Genomic DNA, 24672 nt, shown 5'->3' on the forward strand with positions numbered 1-24672 from the left:
AACTTCATGCTACTAAAATTGTGTTATTTTTCCTCATATTACAAAATTAGGTCCTTTCCTTGTTCGAATACAACTTTTTTATATCAATATTTTGACTTTATTCTTGGGAAATGATTGCTGATTTTCCAATTCTGCTGTTTTTTTTGTTTGGTCACCCCTGATTGGCTCCAACTATCTGAGCAGACTATTATCACCACCTGTAGATGCACCGGCCCAGCGTCCCAATACTTTTGCCCATCCGGTGTTTCTAAAACTGTACCAGGACGCCATCCACCATGAACCAACACCGAGTTCCCAGAGTTTACGTCGGCAGGTCCTGGTGGTGGAGGAGAGGGGACGTGGAGCGTGCACAGTGAACGAGCCTGGCAGCGGGAGCGCGCGTAAAGGAAGGAGCGGAAGGAAGGAGTCGAGGCAGACCAGAGTCCCCCGGCGTAGCAAGACAGTGGATGAACGGAGCCGCCCGTGTATTTTGGTTGCATTGCATCTTTCTAGCCGCAAAGGACCAGGCCGACTATGATGATCCTACTGGCGAATCTGATGGCGGTGTTGGTGTGCGGAAGCCAAGGTAAGACGCGCTTCCGTGTGTGTGCGCGCGTGCGTGTACGTGTGTGCAGACCGTTTGACTTTGTGGACAAACTTGAGTTAAAGGCGATCAGCTACCGGAGACGGAATGACGGCTGGAGTGTTGGAGTGGACCTTATTTTGTAGTTGCATCACGTATTTTGAGGAGAAGGGCTGTTTTATTCGATGTGTTTTTTTATTTTAAAGAAGGCAGATATTATGTAATATATCATATGTACATTTTGTATGAACGGGTGGTCAAGATCGAGCTTTTATTAGTACAACTTTTTATTCTGGTTAGTTGACGACGAATGCAGCATTTGTGTGGGTACACAACCCACAACCCACAACCCAAATGAAGCCATTTCGCCAGCCTGATGCTGTACTTGCAGCCAGGAGTGGGCTTGGGAAGTTTGCAAATGCGGTGCTTTTATTTCACACATTGTATGTTGGTGTGTTTGTGTGGCCGCCAAGCGGAGTCTCATTCAGGTCTGATCAGCAGGCGTCACGATTGCCACGTCCGGGCAGCAGGCGTGGAAAGTAAAAAAAAAAAAAAAAAAAGACACAATTGAAGCTGCTTTAGAGCCGTTTGTAGTGCCTGCATCCATGCAGCCGCTGTGTCGGCAACATGTTGCCATCCTCATCTGCGTGGGTGTTCAATCAGCTGTCGAAGTATGACATGACTTGCTTGAGTTCAGCGGTTTGCCGGCCATCGACGGCAGGGGGGGGTAGAGTGCTGCAAAGTGGTGCACCCGGGCCGCCACCAGAGCCCTTTTTGGTTGACACTGTCGGAGTGGTGTTCATTTCATGATGTATTTATTATACATTATATATACATTATATATGGTTAGGTTTTATGGACAGGATAGGTGGCTAAAAAATATTTTTCATTATTATTTCACTCATTTTTAATACAGTAAGCGTACTGCAGTGCTGTCATGGTGCAAAAGTGATGGTTAGAGGCCCATCATACGTTATCTTTATGTGAGACATGAGCACATATGGCTTTGGAAAGAGATGAAAACAGCTAAAAAGAAGCAACTAAGAATGCATGTAATGCAGGGGTGGGCAAATATTTTGACTCGTGGGCCGCATTGAGTTTACAAAATTGTCCAGGGGGGCCAGAACATATATTTAACACACACACACTATATTATGCTTATCATTTTCCTTGAATTATTTGTCCAATTTTATCTGTAAAAGTGTTATACTATGAGCTTTATGTTCTCATGTCCCATTTTATTGAAATTTTAAGTTTTTTTTTTTTTTAACTGAATAAGACATCCGACTTGGCCCTGTGATTGGCTGGCGACCAGTCCAGGGTGTACCCCGTCTCTCGCCCAAAGACAGCTGGGATAGGCTCCAGCACCCCCGCAACCTTCGTGAGAATAAGCGGTAGAAAATGAATGAAGGAATGAACATCCGACTTACAAGTCATATTGCCAGGTTTTATGTTGAAATACTTAGAAAGCAACTGGCGGGCCGGATTCACACGCTTGGTGGGCTGCATGTGGCCCCCAGGCCGTAGTTTGCCCACCCCTGACTTAATGGAACGCGCCTATTCCAAAAAACAGCCATTCACAGTACATAATTTGACGTGCATATTAACCAGAGGCATCGTTCTGATTAAGGATGCTCCCAACAGGGTTTATGCTGCCGGCAAATCTGGTGTCTTCCACCGCTGAAACAGGCTGGTCTAGTCCGATCTAGTCCGATGGATTCAATAATTTTTCCACTTTTTGCTTTAGACTGCCGACTGTCACACGCCTATGGAGTGTTGTCCAGCATTTGGGTTGCCCCCCTGCTGCTGTGTTTGTTTTTGAGTTTGGAATAGTTAACTCTCGGTGTAGGTGTTCCTTTCTTTGTTGCTATGTGAAATCAATGCACCCAGGAAGGAAGTTTTGGTAATGCATTAAAAAAGTACTGCAACATACTGTAAGTATTACATGTTATCATGAGTGTACCTGCCGCTACGTGGTCACCGCATGAATATAAGACCAGAAAACCTTATTGGAGGTTGGTAGAGGTGTTTTAATAGCCGGCTTTCTAGGAGGAATAGGTGGGTCCCTTTACGTGCATTAATTAGCTGCCTCTTTTTATATTTTTTTACTGTATATCTTTAGAACGCACAAAAAAGAGAAAACAACTTGTTCATTTTTCACTTAAGTATTGTGGATGATGGGCAAAAAGTGCAGTGTTCCTTTCAGGGGAAGTTCCTCATTATTTGAAGCACTCGCCATACCGGAACTCCCGAATGAGCTTGACAAGGCAATGGAAACAGCAGGGGGTCATTACTCGACGTAACAGTTTGAAATGATTAAATAAACGCTAGAGGCTAACCCTCAGGCAGGGAATTTAACACTCAACAGGTAGGCAACACATATGCAATGACTGCTACTACGAAAGGTACTTAACAATGAACAATATACAACATCCGTTCAGCCCGCAAGGCATGCTGTGCAGCACTCCCAGTGACGGTGGAGTATGCTTACAGCATAGAGCAAAAGAATACGTGGCCTGGACTTTTAGTCGACGTGTTGTACACGAACAAGTGGAATGGTGAATGAGAACTGCAACTAAACGTTATTTTGTTAGTTGATTCATCTGAAGCTTGTTGTTTCGATGAACCGAGTCACGACCTAGACCAGGGGTCTGCAACCCGTAGCTCTTCAGCCGCCCTCTTGTGGCTCCCTTTGCCCATTTTGAAATGTCTGAGAGTTGGAGTTTGAAATATCTGACTCACCGCAAGTCTGTGAATGCATCTGTAAAACCACACCAAATAATTTAGGGGGCTTGATAATTCATTCATTCATTAATTTTCTACCGTTTATCCTCACAAGGCTCACAAGGGGTGCTGGAGCCCATCCCAGCTGTCTTCGGGCGAGAGGTGGGGTACACCCTGGACTGGTGGCCAGCCAATCCCAGGGCACATATAGACAAACAACCATTCACAATCGCATTCATACCTATGGACAATTTGGAGTGGCCAATTAACCTAGCATGTTTTTGGAATGTGGGAGGAAACCGGAGTACCCGGAGAAAACCCACGCATGCACAAGGAGAACATGCAAACTCCACACAGAGATGGCCGAGGGTGGGATTGAACTCAGGTCTCCTAGCTGTGAGGTCTGCGCTCTAACCACTCATAAAAACCTTAACAAGATCCCTACTCTGGAAGGACTAAATCAATATGAACCAAAGACATTTATCTATCAGAAAAGAGGCAAAAAATATCCATGGCTGTTTTCCAAAGTCAAAGATAATCTGTGTGAAAATTTAGTTTTGCCTAAAACACAAAGATAATAGGTCTGCTCTCATGAATAAAATCCAAATATTCCCATCAGAGAGGCTGAAATCAGAGAATGTATACATTTGCACATCAAGAAACGATTGGACAAATACTAAAATAGATTTTGAGTAATTTGATATTTGATTAATCGAGGTATTGATTAATTATTGCTGCTGCTTTAATTAATTAATTAATTCATTTTCTACCGCTTATCCTCACGAGGGTCGCAGGGTGTGCTGGAGCCTATCCCAGCCTTCCGCCAGAGGCGGGGTACACCCTGGACTGGTCGCCAGCCAATCACAGGGCACATATAGACAAACAACCATTCACACTCACATTCATACCTATGGACAATTTGGAGTCGCCAATTAACCTAGCATGTTTTTGGAATGTGGGAGGAAACCGGAGTACATGGAGAAAACCCACGCATTCACAGGGAGAACATGCAAACTCCACACAGAGATGGCAGAGGATGGAATTGAACCCAGGTCTCCTAGCTGTGAGGTCTGCACGCTTACCAAGCGTCTACCGTGCAGCCCGGCTGTCGTTTAATAATTGTCATATTTCCAGACATTCACCCAAACCTATTAGGATGTGTACAGTCATCTCTGGTTTGATGCCCCTGAGACTTAAAGCAGACCCCCCCCCACCAGCATAATACTGGAATATGTCTTTTCTATGTTCCTTTATTGCAGTGCTCTTACATCACCATGAACCAACCATTATCTGAGATATTCATGATGGCAAAAGTCTCTAATTGAGCTGCCAGATAGTTGCCAGAATTGGGGATGAATTAAAATAACAACTGACCTTGAATTGAAGAGCAAAAATGTGTTATTTTTCTCGATTCCTTAGCTTGACTCTGTGACTGGCGTCATCGCTAACTGCGCATTTATCCCCTCCAGCTTTCAAAGTCCCAGTTTACCAAACACTTTGCACTTTGCATCCTTGAAGGTTGATGTATGCGTCTTTTACCGACGCTTAGTACAATGAATTACATGCTTGCTTGGGCTCGCGGGGGACCCGCCAATGTGATGTTAAGTGCCGTAATTAAGATATTCCGCCGTATCTCTCGAGGGGAAATGTCAGTGGCTCAGGGTTTTAAAGATTTATACCCATGTGCCTAAGTGTCTCTCATTGCACCCCCACGAGCCAGGGCCTGAGCATGTGTTTGAGGTTTGCTTACATCATGTAGCGCTTGCTCACACCAATGGGTTTGGGTGGAAGCATACAAAGGAGCAGAACCACACACGCCTCAAACAAAACCACAGATTCAGACGGGCTACTACATATTTATAGAAGTCCTTTTCTAGAAATCGTCATGGACAGTGGAAATGGTGTCTGCGGTGCCCTGTAATGGGTTGTAATATCTGAGTGATTGTCCAGAAGAAGGAACTTGTGTATGGGGGACAAATCACACCCTCAAGGCAAGCACGCATAAGGAATCCATTTAAAGAAGCACTAGAGTCAGCAGGCCTCTACGTTGTCCAAAGGGCAATCTCATTGGTATGGATATGCTATTTATTATCCTACATTATTTTGGAATAGTGTGTGTGCTTTTTCCATTTAGCAATCATTTTGTGCTCTGTGTCTTGGCATGTAAAGCCCCCGGTTCCATTCTGACACCTGAATCCGAGCATTCATGCAGAAATGGTGAAATAACTCCAAGAAACGTCTTGTTTTTTTACCTGCATATGTTCCTCTGAGCTGTGGAGCTGTTCAATTATTAAAGAGTCGTCTGTGTGACTAAAACTTGCTCAAAACGCCTTGTTTCAGCACTTCCACATGCGACACAAAGTCGTACCTTTTTCTTAAGGTGTTCATGGAGATTTTCGAGGTCAGTTGGCGTGCAATGCAAAGCGATGTGCCTTGCTCACGGGCAGTTGAGAAAGGTTTAGAAACTGTGCAGCTAACAGGATTAGCATCAGGGATTAGGAGACCTGTGTAGCAAATATTCATACGTATTTGGAAGTGGATTCGTCTTTGGCGGTGTTGGAAACACGCACTGTGCGGAGATGGGAGCTGACATTCCAGTAGGTGGGAATTTGGCACCTTTTCAATAAGGTTTGGCACCATAACATCTTCTGTCAACCTCTCCTCTATTCTGACTCATAAAATGTCATTGAAGTGACTAATGTCTTCCCTGGGGAGGTGGTGAAAGTACTATATGTGCAGGAAGTGCATGAGCATTGAGCGGGAAGAGTTTGCATTGAAAATTCTTTCATTCCAAGTGAATCCGATTGCATCTTGTTAAAGTGCATTACCAGGGATGGACTCAAACTCTATGGAGTCGCACTGAGGCAAAATTAATAAAATGTAATTGGATCGTGTCAAAATGGAATCAGATTAGGCCACAGTAATGTGATTGGAGGAGGCAGCTGCTGTGTGCCGCATACTTGTGTCCAGTGTTTCACATCTGGGTCGGTACCAGTCAAGTAGGAAACCCTTTGGCTGTGGATTTGCATCCCATCACCCCTACCAGCAGGTTAATGGGCCGGGCCAGGATGCGTTGAGTCGAACCAGTGGGAAGTTAATGTCTCATCTGCATGTTTTTGGTTGTTTTTTGATTGGTGTTGACCTCTGTCTGTACAATGTTATGTCAATGTGTGTTTTAGATCCGCAGCAATGAATTAATTAACCCATGATTAATCGATTATCCAATTAATCATCAACTATCGTGGTATTCGATTTGTTGTTGTTTTTTTATTCAAAAATGTAATAAACGTCCGATTTCAGCCTCTCAAATGTGAATGTTTTTTTTTAAATTTCCTTAGTTATCCATTAAAGATAGATACAAAATATTCACACACGAGCGACGACTTTGGAAAACAGCGATTGACCTTTTTGCCTCTTTTCTGGTATGTTGCAGACCAAGCCACTAACTTCTTTGTGTACTCGGCTACAGTAATCCCTTTTTTATAGCGGTTAATGGGTCCAGATTAGTGACTTTACGCCAAGTAGAATTAATTGATTTTTGTATAAAGTATATTTTATTGTAATATTTTCATAGTTAGCACATAGTAAACCTGTTTACAACCTTCCAAATACTTTTTTTTAACATTATTAGAGCCCTCTAGACAAAACAAAACACCCCTAAAGTCACCTTTACACTCATATTACCTAATATAGCAGAAATAATTTACATTTGCGTACTTTTTTTTTTTTTTTTTTTTACTAATAATGGGCTGTATGCAACCACAAAACAGCATGATTTGTATTTGTATGTTTTTGAAAGGCCATGATTGATTCAAAACGATTAGAAGTGGGATTACTGCCATCGAAACAACAAGCTTCACATGAATCTATCCATGCATTTTCTATGTCGCTTATCCTCACTAGGAGAATCAAACCCAGGAGAACACAGGTCTTCCCAATCTCCTGACTGTGTGGCCAACATGCTGGCCTACATGGTAACCACTTGTACACCGTGCGGATAAAAAACACTGAACCGATTAAGAAAATAATTAGTAGTTGCAGCCCTGATCTGTTCTATGTTATGTTTCTGTGGAACAGTCAGTGCTTCTGATGTGCAAACAGGCTTTCTCTGCTGTACTTTTTGCACTTTTTGTCCGCTTGTTTTTGAAAGCCCAAATACTGCTTCATGTTGAAGAGCAGAGGTGAAGAAACACCATTTCACATTCAAGGCATCTTCCTCGTAACGGGCTTCAGCGCCGGTTTGGGGTCAGACTGGGAAGATGGAAAAGGAAGTTATCCTCCTGGAGGAATGGTGCTACAATATCTGAACGTCACGGTCCTCGCTGTTATCCGCATCGCATTAATGTGGTTATGTGTAGATGTCCAAGTGTGTGGACACCATTTTTTCCATAAACGGAGAGGGGCAAATATGCGGTTTTACAAATAGCCTGCTACTTGTGGACAAGGCCTCAGTCTCCCATCAACTTTCTAATAGGAACCACTTATCTCAATACACAGTTTCCACAGCATTCTGCATTGTGTCGTCTAAAAGCTGCCTTTTGAAATAGCACACTGGGCTTGGACATCCAAATTGAGAGGCTGACATGTCTTGAATTAGTGGAGCATACTAAGGAACATGAAATGATGATGGATTGATGACAGGTAAAGGAAGCCATATGACAGACTAATGAATGTCCTCTTGGAAAAGAGCAAGTAATGAGGAAGAGGCCGCTATTGACAACCACAAAGCCTACTTTTTTCCCCTCATTGTGCTAATTGGTGAAAATGGAAGAGAAGGAGAACATTGATTAAACGAAATTTTAGCCTGAAGACATTTGCTGAAGCTTAGCAATGGAATGCGTTGTGTGTTTTTTTTCACCAGAGTAAGATCCTTTCATTACATTGTGTCCTGAGAGCTCAAAAGTACACAACATCATCACGTGGTTCTATAAGCACAGAGCTGGTGAAATGCTCTCTTTATGAGCAAATGTATACAATGGAATCACTCAAGATTGATCTAGCTGCCAGTCGCACTTACACAGCTCAGCAGCAGTCGTTGTAAACAAGACCAAAGATCATGTGCCCGATGCTGGCTGTCTTTGCTGGGTCTCCTCGGAAATGAAATGAGAGACCATCTTGAAAAGAGATCTCTGCTTTCCTGCCTGGTCACCAATATCCTTGCTTATGGGCGCTAGTACTTGATTTGGAGTAGATGAGAGGGGACGACAAGGTGGGGGTGGTGCGGGTGGGGGTGGGGAAGTAGCAGTGCAGCAGACAAACTCTCACTGTGGCCAAACAGCCTCGACTCTCCTGATTGCCTTTGCATGCCAGACAAACTTCAAACAGAATTTCCTAATGCAATGTGGGCCAGCTTCTTTTTGTTTCTAATTTGATTTCCACTTTTGATTTCTTCTTCTTTTCATGTGCTCACACTAGACTCTGCATGATGCTCCCACTCCTCCCACACCAGAAGTGCTGTCTGCGAGGGCGAAAAGCCTTTTAAGCAGCACCGGAATTCAGCCTTTGTGGCTTCAGAAGCTCTTGTGTTTTGTGTGTTCGTGACTGTGGTTTTCTAAAGTCATAAATGTGTGCTGATGGTCAAAAAGCTTGGAGTGTGGCTTACTTGTGCCAAGTAAGGCGATGCAGAACTACTGGAGGTGTCTTAAATATTCTGGTGGAGCCCTCTGTTCCAATAATTCCCACAAAGTTTAGAGCTTAGTTCATCTCAAAGGTGCTGATGGGGTCCTTCCAAACCAAACTCGTCTCTAAGTGTGCTGGGGCACAGTCATGCTGGAACAGAAATGAACCTTATTCAAAGCGGTAAATACAGTACAGGAGTGTCCGAAACAGTTTTTACCAGATAGAAGAAGGAGGAGTCTTGCCAACTCATGATTGATTAATTGATTAATTCAGAGGCGTGGCCATACAGCGTAGATAAGATGATGACCTTGCTGGTGTCTATTGAGGTAGCTCTGGACCCCAGATGTTGAGGTGTGAGGCAGTTATACAATAATCCCTAGTTTATTGCGGTTAACTGCTTCCAGACCGACTTTCAGTTTCATTTATTAACCTTGAATCCTATATTGTGGAAATTCATGTAGCACGGTTGGTTCTGGAACCAATTAACTGCTATAAATCATCTGTATTGTATTTAATGGGAGTCACACAAAGTACAACAAAGCCAACAAAGGAGGGCAGCAGCAGGCACCTGCTGAGCTTTGTCTTGAGATGTCAAAGGCGCCATGGAAACCATGCCACAGCGACTGGGCGTACTTCTGGAAGAAGCAGCAATCATCAAATATCCAAAAAGTAAAAGTCAGAGGAAAAAAGAATTGGCGTCCTTCAGCTTCAAACAATTGGTTTTAAGTAGTTAGACAGCCAATCAGTTGTTGGCCGGCCTGCAGCCAGAAGGAGGACCCCTGAAAACATCTGAGACATCTGTTTGATATGGAAACTTGTAGTGACCTATATATTTGTATTTCCTAAACAGGTAACCCTAACCCTAACCCTAACCCTAACCACAGGAATACATTAAAGCTGTAGCCGCTTAAAATAATTAGACAGTGTTGGCATCATGACAGGAAGGTTGAGTGAAAAGACGGTGGATGAGTTGCAGCAGAAGTTCTAGTTCGAGTGCCTCTTTTTACGTGGACATACGCGCTTGAGGGTTTTGAACATGACATGCCTGGTTTTATTTTTCCTAAAGCTGGATTGTGACGATCAGATCACCCAACAGTCTTTTTTGGGACGTGTCTGTACTGACTTGCATATGTAAACTGCCTGGCTTACCGCCGCCGGGTGAGCTCAAACCCAGGACCTTCGGAATGAGAGGCGTCGAGCCAAGAGGCTGTACTGTCGACCCCATGTTCAGGATGGTTGAGAGAGTGAGGTTTACTACGAAAGCCACACTGGCCGGCATCCGTTACATGTACCTAACTGTCACACCTTCAAGGCACTCAAAGCGTTTTGCCGCTGTTAGCACATTTACCTACTGATGACGCTGCATCAGGAGCAACTAGCGCTTTAGTATCTTGCCAAAGGATACTGCGACATGGTCACTGGAGGACGGAGGATTGAACCTTCCGGTTGTGAGACAGCCACTGAGCCACCTGAGCCATGCCGCCCCCATATCTAGATGTCATCCATGTTGTACCTTAGAAACAAAGCCACTGACCCGATGATGGGTAGTCTCAGCGCTTGACCTGCAAGCTGTATATGTGGTGAAATATTACAGAGCGTCACCTCCGTCAATAAGCTTTGGGAAGCTGGCAACCGCAAGGCAATGGATGCTGCAGTGGACGGCGCAGCTCCCTCCCAATGGACGCGGCCTGAGCCCCAAATTAATAGAGCGCTCCCACACGATCAGGGAGTTTCATTTGGAACCGTCACACTACATAAAGCACCACAGAAATGAGGAGTTCACTGAGGCACCCCCACACACACTCCCACAGGAGTCCAAGAATAACCTGTATGACATGCTGCTCCCCCACTGGTGTATCCCTCCTCTGTGTGGAACTCATCTCCATTCAACCTTTACTACATATTCTCTTCATTTTCGGAAAGCCAAATTGGAATGAGAAAATGTGAATGATACACGAGGGAAGGCTGGATCAAATCACCTTTGTTTGTTGATCTATGGAATTAAAACGCACGTCAACATTACTTTATTGGTTTGGTTTTGTTTATTTGCCATGTTTTCTATATACATATCCCCTGCTGGTGGCACCATGACATTCCAAGTGACAAATGCGGAGTGTGGCGCTCACCACCCCCACCCCGAGGACCGCTTTACTCTTATCGTTGTATTTGCACTGGCCAAGATTAGACATGGCAACCGGCTCAGTCACGACCGCATGCCTCGTGGCGAGGATTACCACGATGACTAACCACTCAATACGCCGGACACAATACATACGTACGATTCATGTTGTGCCACAAAGTCGACTTAATAAAAATCTGGCAGCGATATTGGCTCACGGCAATGCCAAGAACGCAAACATATTTACAGATAATAACCTCATCATCTTTTTGTCTCACTGAAATCATACGCACAATGCTGCTTTGGGGAAGAATTCAACTCATTTAGGTTTTGTTTTGATCCGAGCGGCAACAATTAATTGATGAATCAATGATCCATAGATTACCCAAATAATCAGCAATTATTTTGGCATATTCGATTGATCGTTTTTATTGAAAAGTCATCTGATTTCAGTCTCTCACACATTTTTTAACTTCCTTCGTCATCCGTGGCAGCAGACCTATTGTCTTTGTGTGTGGTTCATATTGATTTGGTGTGTCTAGGGCCTCACCGATTACCCGATTTAATAGAAACAACAAGCTTCAGATTAAACGACTATTGTTAGTTACAGCCCCAGTCTTATCACTGCTGTAAAATGTAACAACAATAACACACGCCACCTCAAAGGGACGGGTTTAGGGGTGTCAAAAACAGCATTTTAAAGACGGTAACTCATTTATTTCATTTAAGTAATTAACAAAGACACTCAAAACATGTGAATTCAACCTAAGTGATGTGATGTTTTTAGATGCAACCCCTTATTGCTCATAATAACATATATACAATATAGGTTGCTGTGTTTGGACAATTCCACAAATTGATTCGGTACAGGGTAAACAGACTAGTTGGCTATGTGCCGTATTGTATGAACATTGTTATGAACATTGACAAAGACTGAATCCTATAAAAAACTGAGGGTTGACTGTAATTTTTTACAATCACAAGTGAAATTGCACAAAAATTAGGGACGCTAGCTCTCATATTGAAGTGGTACGGTTCCTGGGAATTGGTTTCAGTACCCAACAGTACCAGTTGCCAGTACCTTTGTGTGTGTTGATATGGGAATATTTGTTCATGTACAGGGTCAGGCAAAATGATCTGATACATTTGTAGGTTAGATAAAAGGGAAATACAGCAAAGAAACAAAAAAGTGTTTTTCTTTTTGAAAAGTACATATAATGCCATTCTGTTTCATTATGTTTTAAAAATTAAAACAGTTCTGGCAGTGCCAGGTTGGCCGGTTGATTTTGGTTTCAATGCAGATCCAGTAGCTCTGAAGTTGGTAACCCATAACAAGATGGTGTCTCCAGCTGGTACGTGCTCATGTCTACCAAGATTGGTAGCTTGTTGTGTTGCAGTTACAGATTCATTTGTTTTGATAAACGTTTCCACAAGGAAAGCCTAATGCTCACCAGTCCAATTCATGGCAGCAACTGATAAAGAAACAAAGCAAAATGGCATCATATATACTTTACTTTATTTGCCTTTTATTTAACCTACAAATGTGTCAGATCATTTTGCCTGACTGTACTATTTAAATGTTTTCAATTGAACATATCTATCTCTCAATATAATGTTGGTATCATGGACAGAACAAGGGTACGGTCATGGTCTCCCAACATTGGCGGAATAGCCAGTTGGATTATTTTCATGTAATTTCTGTGCTCCTCACATTCCCTAGAGCCCATGTTCCCAAAGTGGAGTATGTGTATTTTTGTTGTTTGTGCTGTCTGATCGAGCTTAACCACACTTGTAGAGACAATTTCGCTCATAATGAAAATCTTTCGCTTCTAATGCTTGTTGCCAATGAAGCAGCACTGCAGGCTCATCTATTGTCTCCTGTAGCGCTAAAAGATTTTGACCGTACTTTCGTCTATTTTTCTGTGCTCTGAGGGGAAACCGCTGCAGGTGTTCGAGAGGCTAAAAGCGCTTGCCATAATAAAGCTCGGCATGACGCTTGACCCAGACTTTGGTGGATGCCGTATCTTTTGTCTGTTTATGGATTTGTGGGATGTAACGGTGAGGCTTCAGCATCCGAGCCTTGCACGATTGTGGCAGTGGGAGGGAAGCGGCCTGATGGAAAGCTCGCGTGTCATCCTACGTCTGTATCAGTGTGTAAATCAAATGGGTAGACAGCATGAAGCTGTTTGTGAGCATTTATTTCAGTGTTTCCCAAAAGGACTACAATCTCACAGTGACGTAATAGTCTAATTTGGCAACGACACATGTGCATGGCATTTGTATGGACGCTGTGGGAGAGACAAACACTGAACACTAAACATTTTATGTCACCAGGAATGCTTTGAGGCCATGCCGGGTATTTTCAAACTGAGACTTTTTTTTTTTGTGCAAGTCCTGGTTCCACCTCTTTATGAACACAGATGCCTTCAATTTCACTGCCACATTATTGTTATACATTCTTGTGACACCTTCACCTGCTACTCTTTAATGAGGAACATGCATACACACTCTGATGGTGAACTTTTAGCTCCTGTAATTTAATGTAAATATTTACCCACAGGAGGATTCCAGAATGGGACAAATACAATTTGTGTGTGTCAAGTAGAAAATATGTGTATCAAATTTATATTGCTGAGTTGCAGTGGCTGTGTGTGTGACCAAAGTTGTGGTGCCGTGCCAGTTATGCCCCTGCAAATCTACTGACTGGATTACTGTGGGTGTGTGACAGCAATGCATGGATGCTTTGGGTCCATGCTGTCATGGGAGCGTATATATAACCAATATCGAACTAATGCTTGTACAGTATGTTTAAGTGTGTGTGTGTCTTCAATTGGCACGCACACGTCATATGTAGTACAGCCATAAAGGCTGAGGAAGGCATTGTGTGAGTCCACGTGCGTGAGATCGCGTGATTTATGATGTGTTCATAAAATCTGGTTGTGGAGAATGTTATTAAAACTAACGGCTTCCTCTGCTTCGGCCTACAAATGAGCCGCCCCCGTTGCACCCGGAGAAAGCCTACTCTAATTAGTCCTGGGAACTCACCTGTTACCGAGGGTGTGAGGCTGGACCGAGGGGGCAAGAAGCAAGAAGATGAACAAAAAAGGGGGATGGGGGGGGGGCATGGAAAGGTGTAGTTGGTGTAGATGATGGGGCACAGAGAATGAGGAGTGATGGGAATTCGGTGAGGAAGCTGACCTTGACAACACACCACTCGGTGCTCTAACAACATCAGCTTCCCCTGCATGAAATAAAGGAAAAAAAGCGGCAGCTGAGTGTTGTGAGCTTCCGTCCTCCATTTCAACTTCTTGTCCTAAAAGATGAGGTGTGCAGAGAAAGAAGTGTCTGATACTATTTGCCAAGCTGGTATTCATGTGCAGCAGCTGTCATAGCTCTTTTGTGTCAAAACACAAACCCACCAACTTACTCACCCTACACCAAAAACTTTTTATATACATGTATATATTTCTCTCAAGTTTGCCAACCCTGTCATGTGACCCTACCGGCTGCCTCGGCCCGATGAGCACAAGCTACCCAAACAGAAGTCGCCATGGTGCCTACGTATATTCCAAGTACATCGTCGAACACGCAGAGCATTAAATTCCTTTCCTTGACCCAGTAAAAACATGATGAAATATTCAGCACATCTCGCAGCACTTTGGGTTCTACCTGTCTTGATTTCTCTTGCTGGGTTTGTTTATGTGGGAGATGAAAGGTATTGGTGCTTGTCAACGTCCTCGTAGAGTGCGTGCACGGGCAAGGTATTATACTCTCGCGCCTTTCTACTGCAAAAACATGATTTAACCTTTTTGTTGAGCAAGGAACTATTCGTATATTTTGGAGTCTAAGTGCATTCATTATATTTTGATATGCCACTATAAAATGCAAAATCCAAACTCATACCCAAATTACACCCACATCAGCACCTACAATATGTCACTCATGCTGCATACACAATTAAAATAATAAAAACGATTAAATAGAATGTTTCAAGGAAACAGTATTAATAAAGAGATAACAATTCTCTACTTTTATCCTGTGGTTGTCCGTACTCGTTGCTTAATGTGAACGGATCCTTTCACACGTTCAAGGATCTTGAGGGCACAACCGTCATAAAAGTCCCAGAAGTCTGGACTTGAGCCCATGAGCCACACAGTAAAGAAAGGTTAAGTCTGTAATGTGATGTGACTAAACAGACAAGCATCAGTCAACTTGTTCCATGGAGTCTGGGGCCAAAAGTCTCAACCCTTTTTACTTTTTCTTTGGACCATTGTACTATTTTGATATACATTCGGAGTAGTATTATGGTTCACATACAGTAGCTGCCTTTCATGCACAACCCCTGGTCAGTGCTGTATTATGTATATTTATAAGCCGGGCTCTACCTTCCCTGTGACCCTGAACAGATTTAAGTACTGTAAAAAAAGATGCTTGTACACAAAACAGTTGAGCATTTCTAGATATTTCATTTAGTACTTAGCATTTTTTAAATCCATCTGCTTGTGCTTTCTAAGTTTGCAAACCCCCCCCCCCCCCCATTCTCCAAAAGCATCTGCTCGAGCAACGTAGCCATGTCATTGGATTGCACCGATTTGCTTAAAAAAAGACAACTGTCGTCATCCGTAAAAGTAATCACATTAGTGGAAGGCATATTGTGTCACAAAAATAATTTCTAAAAGGATGTTCTCGTCACTGGCGGGGGGTAGAAAATGTTTACCAGAACATACATGATGAAATGTTAAAATGAGAACCACTTTTGGTCCTTTTATTTCAATCACATTTGCATTTTTACATTACAGCGTTCTTCTAGAACTTTTGTAAGATTGGAATTTCCAGCGTTTTCACCTTCAAGTAATCCTTAAAATAATGTCCAAGACCCCTCCCCATAGACAGTGATGGTCGAACATGGTCCCTTCATCCCAAACACATGTCGAGTAGCGTGCATTAGTCCATTCTTAATGGTTGATAAATCGTAGCCATCTGGAATCTGAAACGCTCTCAGAGCTGCGGAGCGGCAAGCTTGATGCGCTACCTCCCGCATTTGCCACCTCCATGCTCCATGCCACTGGCCAGCAGCCAGGAGGAGTGAAGGATCCCATGGTGACCAGATAGAGCAGATGCGGGCTGTCGGTATCATAACCCACAAATTTCGATGACTGCTTACGGTGACAGTACTGCTTTTTCAAACTGCAGTGTAGAGATATTTGATATTGGCTTTCTTACCGATATCCCATATACTGATACTAATATCAACTGATACCGATATAGACGGCCTCTAGGTGGAAACACTTTGCCACGTCCTGCGTTATGTTTTGAAAAGTTGGGCATAGATAACACTGCTGCTAGCTGCCTTGCTAGCATTAAGGGGTGTTTGAAAATAGTTATTGTGCTGTGACTTGAGTTGTAGATTCGCCACAGTAGACATTGACAACTGTATTTTATTGATTTATTTATTTAGAAAGAATTCAGATTGGATTTATTTTAAATACATACAGTATGTTCCACTTTCATTGTGTTCTCTTATAGGTTTAAAAATTATCTTTGCAATAACAAGATATCAAAATAACACATTTTAGAGCTGTAATCATAATACTGTTAAACTGTGATATTCCTGCCCAAGGTTATCACAACATCAGAATCTCATACCGGCTCATGCCGATAAGACTGCCAAAATACTGCAAATGCAATGTAAGCAAAAAGGGACAAATTTGTTGAGTCATTTAGTCCAAATAGTCATTAAAATCATGACTAGCAGTCAACTAAAATAACATGTTTTGCTAGCTCCTATCCCAGCTGACTTCGGGCGAGAAGTAGGTTCCACTCTGGACCGGTCACCAGCCAATCACAGGGCACGGTTGGAGATAAAATATCTCCTCATTCTAGGCCACTTCAGTAAATGAATTAAGCAAATTTCACCCCCTCATCTCCAATTATGAGAACTTCACAATGAAGTTTAGGAATTGTGAAAAGTGAAAAATGAAAACTCGAAATTAACACCCTCAGAGTTAAATTGAACACTGTCCTGGGATTTATATGGGAACCACTGGTTCAGTGTTAAATTAACACTCTCTATAGTGTTACAGTTATTAACACTGTGTTACCAAAATAAATCGTTCACTGTCAAATATTAGAATAGAAGACGAGATCAGTTTTCATTTTGTGGTGTTAAATGTACATTTAACTAGTGTTTACTATACTACTGATAAAGTGTACTTTGTCCACTGGGATTAACACTATTCCGAGTTAAAAATGTACCATCTGTTGTAACCATCCACCACCCATGTACAATAATTACTCCAACAAGGCCTTGGAGATCAAGTCGGAGAGGCCAGACTGAGATGGTTGGGCGACTGTGTGACTTTAAAGGAACTTGGCTCTTAGGTCACAATTGGTATATTTCTCTGAGGGAGTATCCTGCAACAAACCAAAGAAATGAAATTGCTGTGTGTACGTTTCCATTATGGCACCTTAAATGTTTACTATTGACTTCAACGTCGCTCACCTGAAATTAGAGATTTTCAATGCCGCCCCTCGTGATTGTGTAGATTGCTACAAGAATCTTGGATACAACAAATGAAAACACTAGAGGTGGTTAACCGAAGATTTTTATAATGCATTGTTTCTACAGACGGCTTGTAATCACTCACTCAGTTAATTCGACAGTTAATTACAAAGTCGACTCACATCAGCTTTGACTATGGTGATCAATGAGCGACATTTTTTCCTCTTTTCTGATATGTTGATAGTGTTTGTGTGTGGTTTATATTGATTTAGTCCATGTAGGGCGTAACCCATTACTTGATCAGAAGCAACAAGCTTCAGGTTAATCAACTAAGAAAATAATTGTGGTAAATGTGGTAATTAATGCCAAATAATGCTCCCAGACCAGACGGAGATGCAGCTGGTCAGCAGGCTCTCGATGGTCCCTCTGTAGAAAGTGGTCAGCATAGGAGGGGAGAGGGAGGCTCTTCTCATCCGCCGCAGGAAGTGCAGTCGCTGCTGTGCCTTCTTTGCCAGAGAGGAGGCGTGGAGTGACCAGCAATGCCACTTAATGCCAAATAAGCCCCTCTACCTGCCTACACGCACAACCAAAACTTTAAATTATTGTTATTTATTCTAAATTATTTAAATAATTTGTACAAATTACTGTTTACGCTGTACATTGTTCATATTTGATGTAATTCTATTTATTCTCCACATTATTTATTATTTATTATTTATTATTTATTATTTATTATTTATTATTTATTATTTATTATTTATTATTTATTATTTATTATTTATTATTTATTATTTATTATTTATTATTTATTATTACACGGGAGCCAAGCAACGACATTTTGTTGGCAATTTCACTGCTGTGTTATTATGCAATGACAATAAAGAAAGTCTATGTCTATATGTCTATGTCTATACCATTTGGAAAGCTGCACATTTGAATTCGGCACCGACATCTGTACAAGAGCAAAGTACAAAGGATGAAAGTCTTCACTACTATCAGTCAAATTATGAACTGGGATCACAAAGTATGAAATATGAATCGATATTTATTTCACACGGCAGTATTGGCTGATATTGTTGGATATTTGGATCAGCTTGTTGAACATGTTAAGACCGTATTTGTGTCTTTAGTAGCCTGACACCTGTTATTCTGCATGGAATTGTGGAATGGAGGCATGAACCGAGCCATGAAAGGAAGAGCCACCAGATGGCAGAGGTTGTTGAACGTGGCAGATTTTGGTTGTACCCCTTAATAAGCCCGAAAGAGATGTTTTCATCAAGTAGCTCATCCTGTCCATGTTCTCACTCCTCTACCTCTCTGGGGAAATCACCGCTACGGTGAGTGCTATGTTCGCCTCACTCTTCATTCCTTCCCTGTCCACCTGTGCCTCCCTGCCCCCCCCGCTGGACAATAACAATCTGCCCATCAGCTGTAATCAAATATTTTCCTCATGTGATTGGAGCTGTCTATCTTTCTTCAAGGTGCCTGTCGTATGCTATCATTTTTCCTCACTGCTGCGTCACCCACTCCCTATCTCCCTCATTATCGCCGTCCTGTCACCCCCCCAACCACCGTAACCCCTCCCCCCACATCGTTGGTTGGTCAGCACAGACTCAAAAGACCAATATTGATCGGCTTAATCAGATCAGTCAATAAGTCGCCTTTCACTGCTCGGTGGATCTGTGGGCCACTCAATAATGTTTAGACACTCGGATGCAGATGGGGTTTTGTTGGCGGATGTCGCTAATGAAAAGTCTCTGCCCTCTCTCTCCTCTCTCTTCATATTTTCTAGTCTCTTGAGCCTGCACTGGTGTATGTTTTTAGCATCACCCATCCCCTTTTTCTTCTTTTAATTTCCGCCCCTCTTCCTTTCTTCTACCTACAAATATCCCATCTCATTTCTGGCAGAGAATGTTGCATTCATATTCAAATAATCCTCCTCTGGGAGATAAGGAGGCCATTGTCTCTTATCCTTGTCATGTTAACTTTCATTCTCACGTCGCTACATTTTGCATGCCGGATGCACTTTCTTCTCCATCAGCAACTTTCTCGCACAGACGCGCACACCCTTGAGCAAGACATGAAATCCCCTGGTTTAATCCCCAGTTTTGCTCAGTGCCCAAAAGTGTAAGATTAATGTTTTGGCAGCGCGTAACCACAAAGGCTTGGTATTTGACGGTATTGCCACCTTTATAGATGCAGTACCTTTCAGATCATCAGACAAATTTAAATATTAGTCAATAATAAAATGCAGTTTTTATTATTTTATAAATTTTTATAATTAAGGCAGTAAAAAACCCAACCTCCACGGCACTTTGTGAATAAGTGACTGCCTCGAGGTTGTTGTTGTCATAACTTACAATTTCTGGGTAGATGTTACAGTACCATTTCATCCCTACTGATGGTTGCAGCGGTTTTGAGTAGTGTGGCCGTACGTGAGCCACATGCTGTGTATTTTTCTGCTGTGTTTAGTTCTCAAGCGAGCCTCATGTTTCCGGACCAAAACGACCTTTTAACGCTGATGTAATGCTGAAACTCGGAACGCTGCATACTGACGACTACAGGTAGTGTGACAGCCTCTGCTAGTGTACGCTTCTCTCTCAGATGCAGAACAGCCCTGTTTCTGATGGCATTTGGCTTGAATTGTATATACCTCAAGGAAATTGATTTGATGTGGACTTCCTTATCAAATCTAATTAGGCTTAGCTTTCAATGTAATAAGGAGAGATCAGTTGTCCATGTTTCAACGCATTGTTCTACTAGGAAATAAGCAAAGAGAGATACTGCTATGAAGAGATTAGCTGGTCTATTTTTGATATTTTTCCAGGCAGAAACCAGATATTAATCACGTAAGAATAAGTTCCTCACAATTGTACTGATTGAGAATTCAGTAGGACGCGTCGTCTATATTGGTTGGTCCTTTGGCGTGGTTTTGTTGATGCTGGATTCCAGACTTGTTGGGTTATTTTAAGCTGATATATTTGGATAGAAGAGAAAAGGATGTTCTCTTGGGGGAACATTGTGATTTCTTTTTTACCCAGTTGTCATGTTTGACTTTCCCCATGTTTGGATAGTCTCCTTGTTTGTCCTTTTATCTGAAACGTCCCTTCAGACTGCCAAAACGCATTGGTATCGCTTGACCTCTTCTCAACTCTGAGAGGTGGATTGGAGGGGGTGCCTTCCAGCTACTACACCGAGGGCGGTGCTCTCCATGGTCCTGAAACAGAGACTGACTTTTGTGGTATTCTGGTATATGGGGAGGTGAGGCATCAGTGAGTGTCTCTGATTTGGGTTGTGGGTCATGCATGGCATCTGTATTTCCTCTCAGTACTCCAGTTTCCCCCCCAAAAATGTGTACGTTAGTTTAATTTCCTGCTAGTCCCCCTGACACAAGATCTGGATCTGGTCCCTAGGCACGGCATGGTTGCTGCCTACTGGTCCTCAGGGATGTCATTAACGCAAGAACAACTTCTAGATGTGAAATTATCTTTTACCTCGTCTCACTGCCTTTCTCCGTTCTTTGTTGAGGGTCTTCTGGAAGCCGGCATGCCCAAGAGGCTGTATGCCTAAAACACATTATGGCCGTATATTCCTTAGAACATAACTTGGCTAACTCACACTTATCGCACATTTATTTATTTCCTAGGTTGCTTGTCCTCATTATGGTCGCGAGTCAGCTGGACCTCACACCCGAAGCAAGCATTGGCAGTAAGAAAATAGTAGTTTGTGACTTTTAGTCAGTTGCAAGTTATATAATGGAACTGCTTTTTAGTTAAAATGGGATGGTGGTGGTTTTTTTGGTGACACTTAGTGGCCTTGATAATTCACTGCTTCTAATACGCTTCTTGTGTTTGTTAGTAGGGCCCTATAAATTCCGTTTGATTTTTTCCCAAATTCCGTTTTATTTTTTCCCAAATTCCGTTTTTTCCGTTTTAATTTTTTGGAATTCCATTTTTGTTTTACCTTTTACTCATTTTACCACAAAAGAGTGCGTTTTAAAAATGTTTATGAATAAAATGCACACTAATTAATTAGAAATGAACTTACATTCATTGAGGCGACACAATATTGCACTTTTCCTCAATACTACAATACTACTGCATCATGTAACACAACATTGCACTAGGTACTATATATCTATCTAGCTACGCACATGCACGCACGTGCGCGCGCGCACACGCACACACAGATGGTGACTACCACTACGTTGTATATTAGGCTGATAAATTAACATTAACTTACCAATGACGATGTTTAGCACACTGCAATCCCTAGCATCAGTGGTCTCATCCACAACAACGGAGAATTTTTTTTCCCCCGGATCTTCTGGAGCACAGAGGATATGTGTTGCTCAAACACTTGGGGGAGGTGAAGTTGTCGGAGGCTGCTGGCATTTTCAGGCAGCGCTCCTCCCTGTTTGCAGTGCTTCACGAGAAAAGGACGTATTTTTCCCAACTTCTCCAAGGGGATGTCGGCCTCAGCACACATGCTCACAAAATTCCCAACGAAGTCTTTTCTTCGTCCGCTGACTTGAACGAGGCAGTAACGCATGTCTGTCGGGGCTGCCTGCTAGCGTTAGCGCTATGCGTTTCTTTTTTTTTTTTTTTAGATGACTTTTGGATAACAAGTGGTCATCACATGTGTTTTTTCGCTTCCAGTCAACTGAGTGTTGACAGAAAGTACAAAATAACATGTCACCAGATACATAGAAGTCACCTGGGTACTGCTCGGCTCTGTATTTCGGCGTTAGCGTGGTATTGCGCAACTTCTTCGCAGACGGGGGGAGTGCCATGTTTGAAAAAGGGCGGTAGGCAGGTATTGTGTCACATTGATTACCGACCTCCGGGAACGATTCCCCAGGTTTATGTTCCTCTTTCTCATGAAAACAGCATTTCCGCGATATTCCGCATTCAAGATAATTTCCGTTTTTATTGTCCAATTCTGCGATTCCGTCCGCGATTCCGCGAACGCGGAAATTATAGGGCCCTATGTTAGTAATGTTCAAATATAATTTTGGGATACCTGTGTGGACTGAGAAATGTCATATTGTAGGGACTCAGTGTTATTTAATTTGGACGCCAATCATGTCTTGAGTGCAGCTGCTGTGTCAGCCACTCACTAACTCTTTATCATTGATTTTAGTCTATTACAAGAAGGACGTTTTGATGTTAAAATTATGGGCTTGATATGTTATGTTGAATATGTTTCTACACACTATGTTGGATATGTTTTCTACTGCAGGTATCATGTCACATATTGAAAGTGGATTCTGACATTTAGAATTTCTGACGTTCATTAAACTGGTGAGTTTTTATTGTACATTAATTATAAAATGACTTATTTCAATTCCTGTAACTTTAGTTTATCTTCTTCCTTGGAAAATATGGTATCGGATAAATAAAGAATCCTGCTTTGGGGAAACTCACTTATCAAGGATGGGTCTGGAACCGATATCCCCCCCCCCCCCCCCCCCCCCCCCCTAAAAAAAAAGGCTGTTCAATGACCGAAAGTACCATGTTTGGCTCAAGGGTTTGTAAAAAATATGACCCAAAATATACCTAAAAATACTCCCATCTTGTGTAATGTGACAAATGTGTCTTGGACTTCCTGCTACAATGAAATAAGTTGCTTCACCTTACTGAAATAGCTTGTCAGAAACCCAAACAATTGTTTTCTCAGGACGTGTATTTCATCTATAAGCCATGCTGTCGTTTACGCTGCAGAGATGATGAAAAGCAGAAGGACAGATAAACCGTCTGCTCTTACTCAAACTCCTTCACCACAAATATCATTTGCCTTGACTTTGATTTTCTTTCAACCTCAATCCTTTTCTTTCACTCTTTAAAAGCAGAAAACAGTTATTTTTATCCATGCTTATTTTTACAAATTGCCACGAGAGCCACTTGTGTTGTGTTGTCGCATCGCAGCAGTGTCAGTAAAACATCATTCTCAGATGGATTTCAAGGAAAGCGTCAAAGCCGGTTAATCGGCTCAGCCCAGTTAGATTTGACTCATTTTTTTTCCCAACATCCTCCCTTCATAATCATCTAAATCTGACAAGATGATTAATCATGATCAAACAAGGAAGAGATTAGCATTTTCATTCAACTCTACATTTCATGTGTTGATGCTCTGCGGAAGAAGTAATCCACCAGAATGTGCACGTCGGCACCTGAAAGACAATGCGACTCGGAGCTGAGGAATGAGGGGAAGCGGTGGCCACACGCTCAAATATGAAGGCCATCTTGCCATATTTCTTGAGATGAATCCTAAGCTTGTAGCTTTCAAATAAATTCCCTCATTGCGAATGTACAGAAACCACCCTGCTGTTTTTGCACATGATAAATGTCACACATGAGCGTGGCTCTCACAGCAGCCCTTTCAATAAGCTTCCCTTTACGACGATTAGTTCCTCATGTCCTATCAGAAAGCACCACATTTATTCTATAAAGCACAACCTCTGTTGATAAACATGAGAACGTGTCATTAAACGTCGGAGACATGCAACAAACAGCTAACATCAGTCACATGGGATGAATTTTCTTCAGCATCGCTCTTCTCACTGTCTTCATTCATTCAATACCAGACATTTTTCAAAAGCCATCCCTCTCGGTACCGGTAATTTTTGATGATTTTGACAGATTTCTCAAGGCACACAGAATATTGCGTTCTTGGGTTATGTAAACACAGTACATCACAAAAGATGTGTTGTTTTTTTGATTGTTGATTTTTGATTGATTCTTGCAGGACATGCATACATTTGTATCATACTTGCCTGCATAGGAGTGTAATGTAGCCTCATACCAACTCGACAGTAATGATAATAGCAATAGACGTCCTGCTGACTAGCCACACCTACTGCCGCACAGCATTGAGAGCTGCGGCACATGGTGGGCAACCTGCACAGAAGGAGGTGCTCGTGTTCAGGCGAGCTCGAACGGCTGCAGGTGGTCACAAGAGATGCTGTAAACCTAGCTTGCGTTCTCCTACCGCCCACCATTTAGCTCCTACACTCTGTAGTCCTCATTAAAGTATGTGCCGACAAGCACAGTTCACCAATGCAAATGAGCCAGTGCATGCATATTTATCATTCGGTTGATGGGGTGAGTTTGACCCCAGTGTGATTTTGAAATTTTGCATTAACCC

At 42.4% G+C, this 24672-nt stretch overlaps 1 protein-coding gene across 3 annotated transcripts in view; it reads left to right on the top strand.

The window, feature by feature from the left end:
- Positions 1–295: 295 nt before the first annotated feature.
- LOC131104876 (neural cell adhesion molecule 2-like) overlaps positions 296–24672 on the top strand; it is a 170612-nt gene continuing 146235 nt past the window's right edge. For 2 of the 3 annotated variants that reach the window (XM_058052519.1, XM_058052517.1), the window contains exon 1: positions 296–565. In XM_058052519.1, the coding sequence (XP_057908502.1) occupies positions 514–565 (52 nt within the window). In that variant the 5' untranslated portion in view covers positions 296–513. The remainder of the gene's footprint in view (positions 566–24672) is intronic. The other variant, XM_058052518.1, reaches the window with a different exon arrangement.

Source organism: Doryrhamphus excisus, chromosome 16 (genome assembly GCF_030265055.1).
Source record: "Doryrhamphus excisus isolate RoL2022-K1 chromosome 16, RoL_Dexc_1.0, whole genome shotgun sequence".
Lineage (NCBI taxonomy): Eukaryota > Metazoa > Chordata > Actinopteri > Syngnathiformes > Syngnathidae > Doryrhamphus > Doryrhamphus excisus.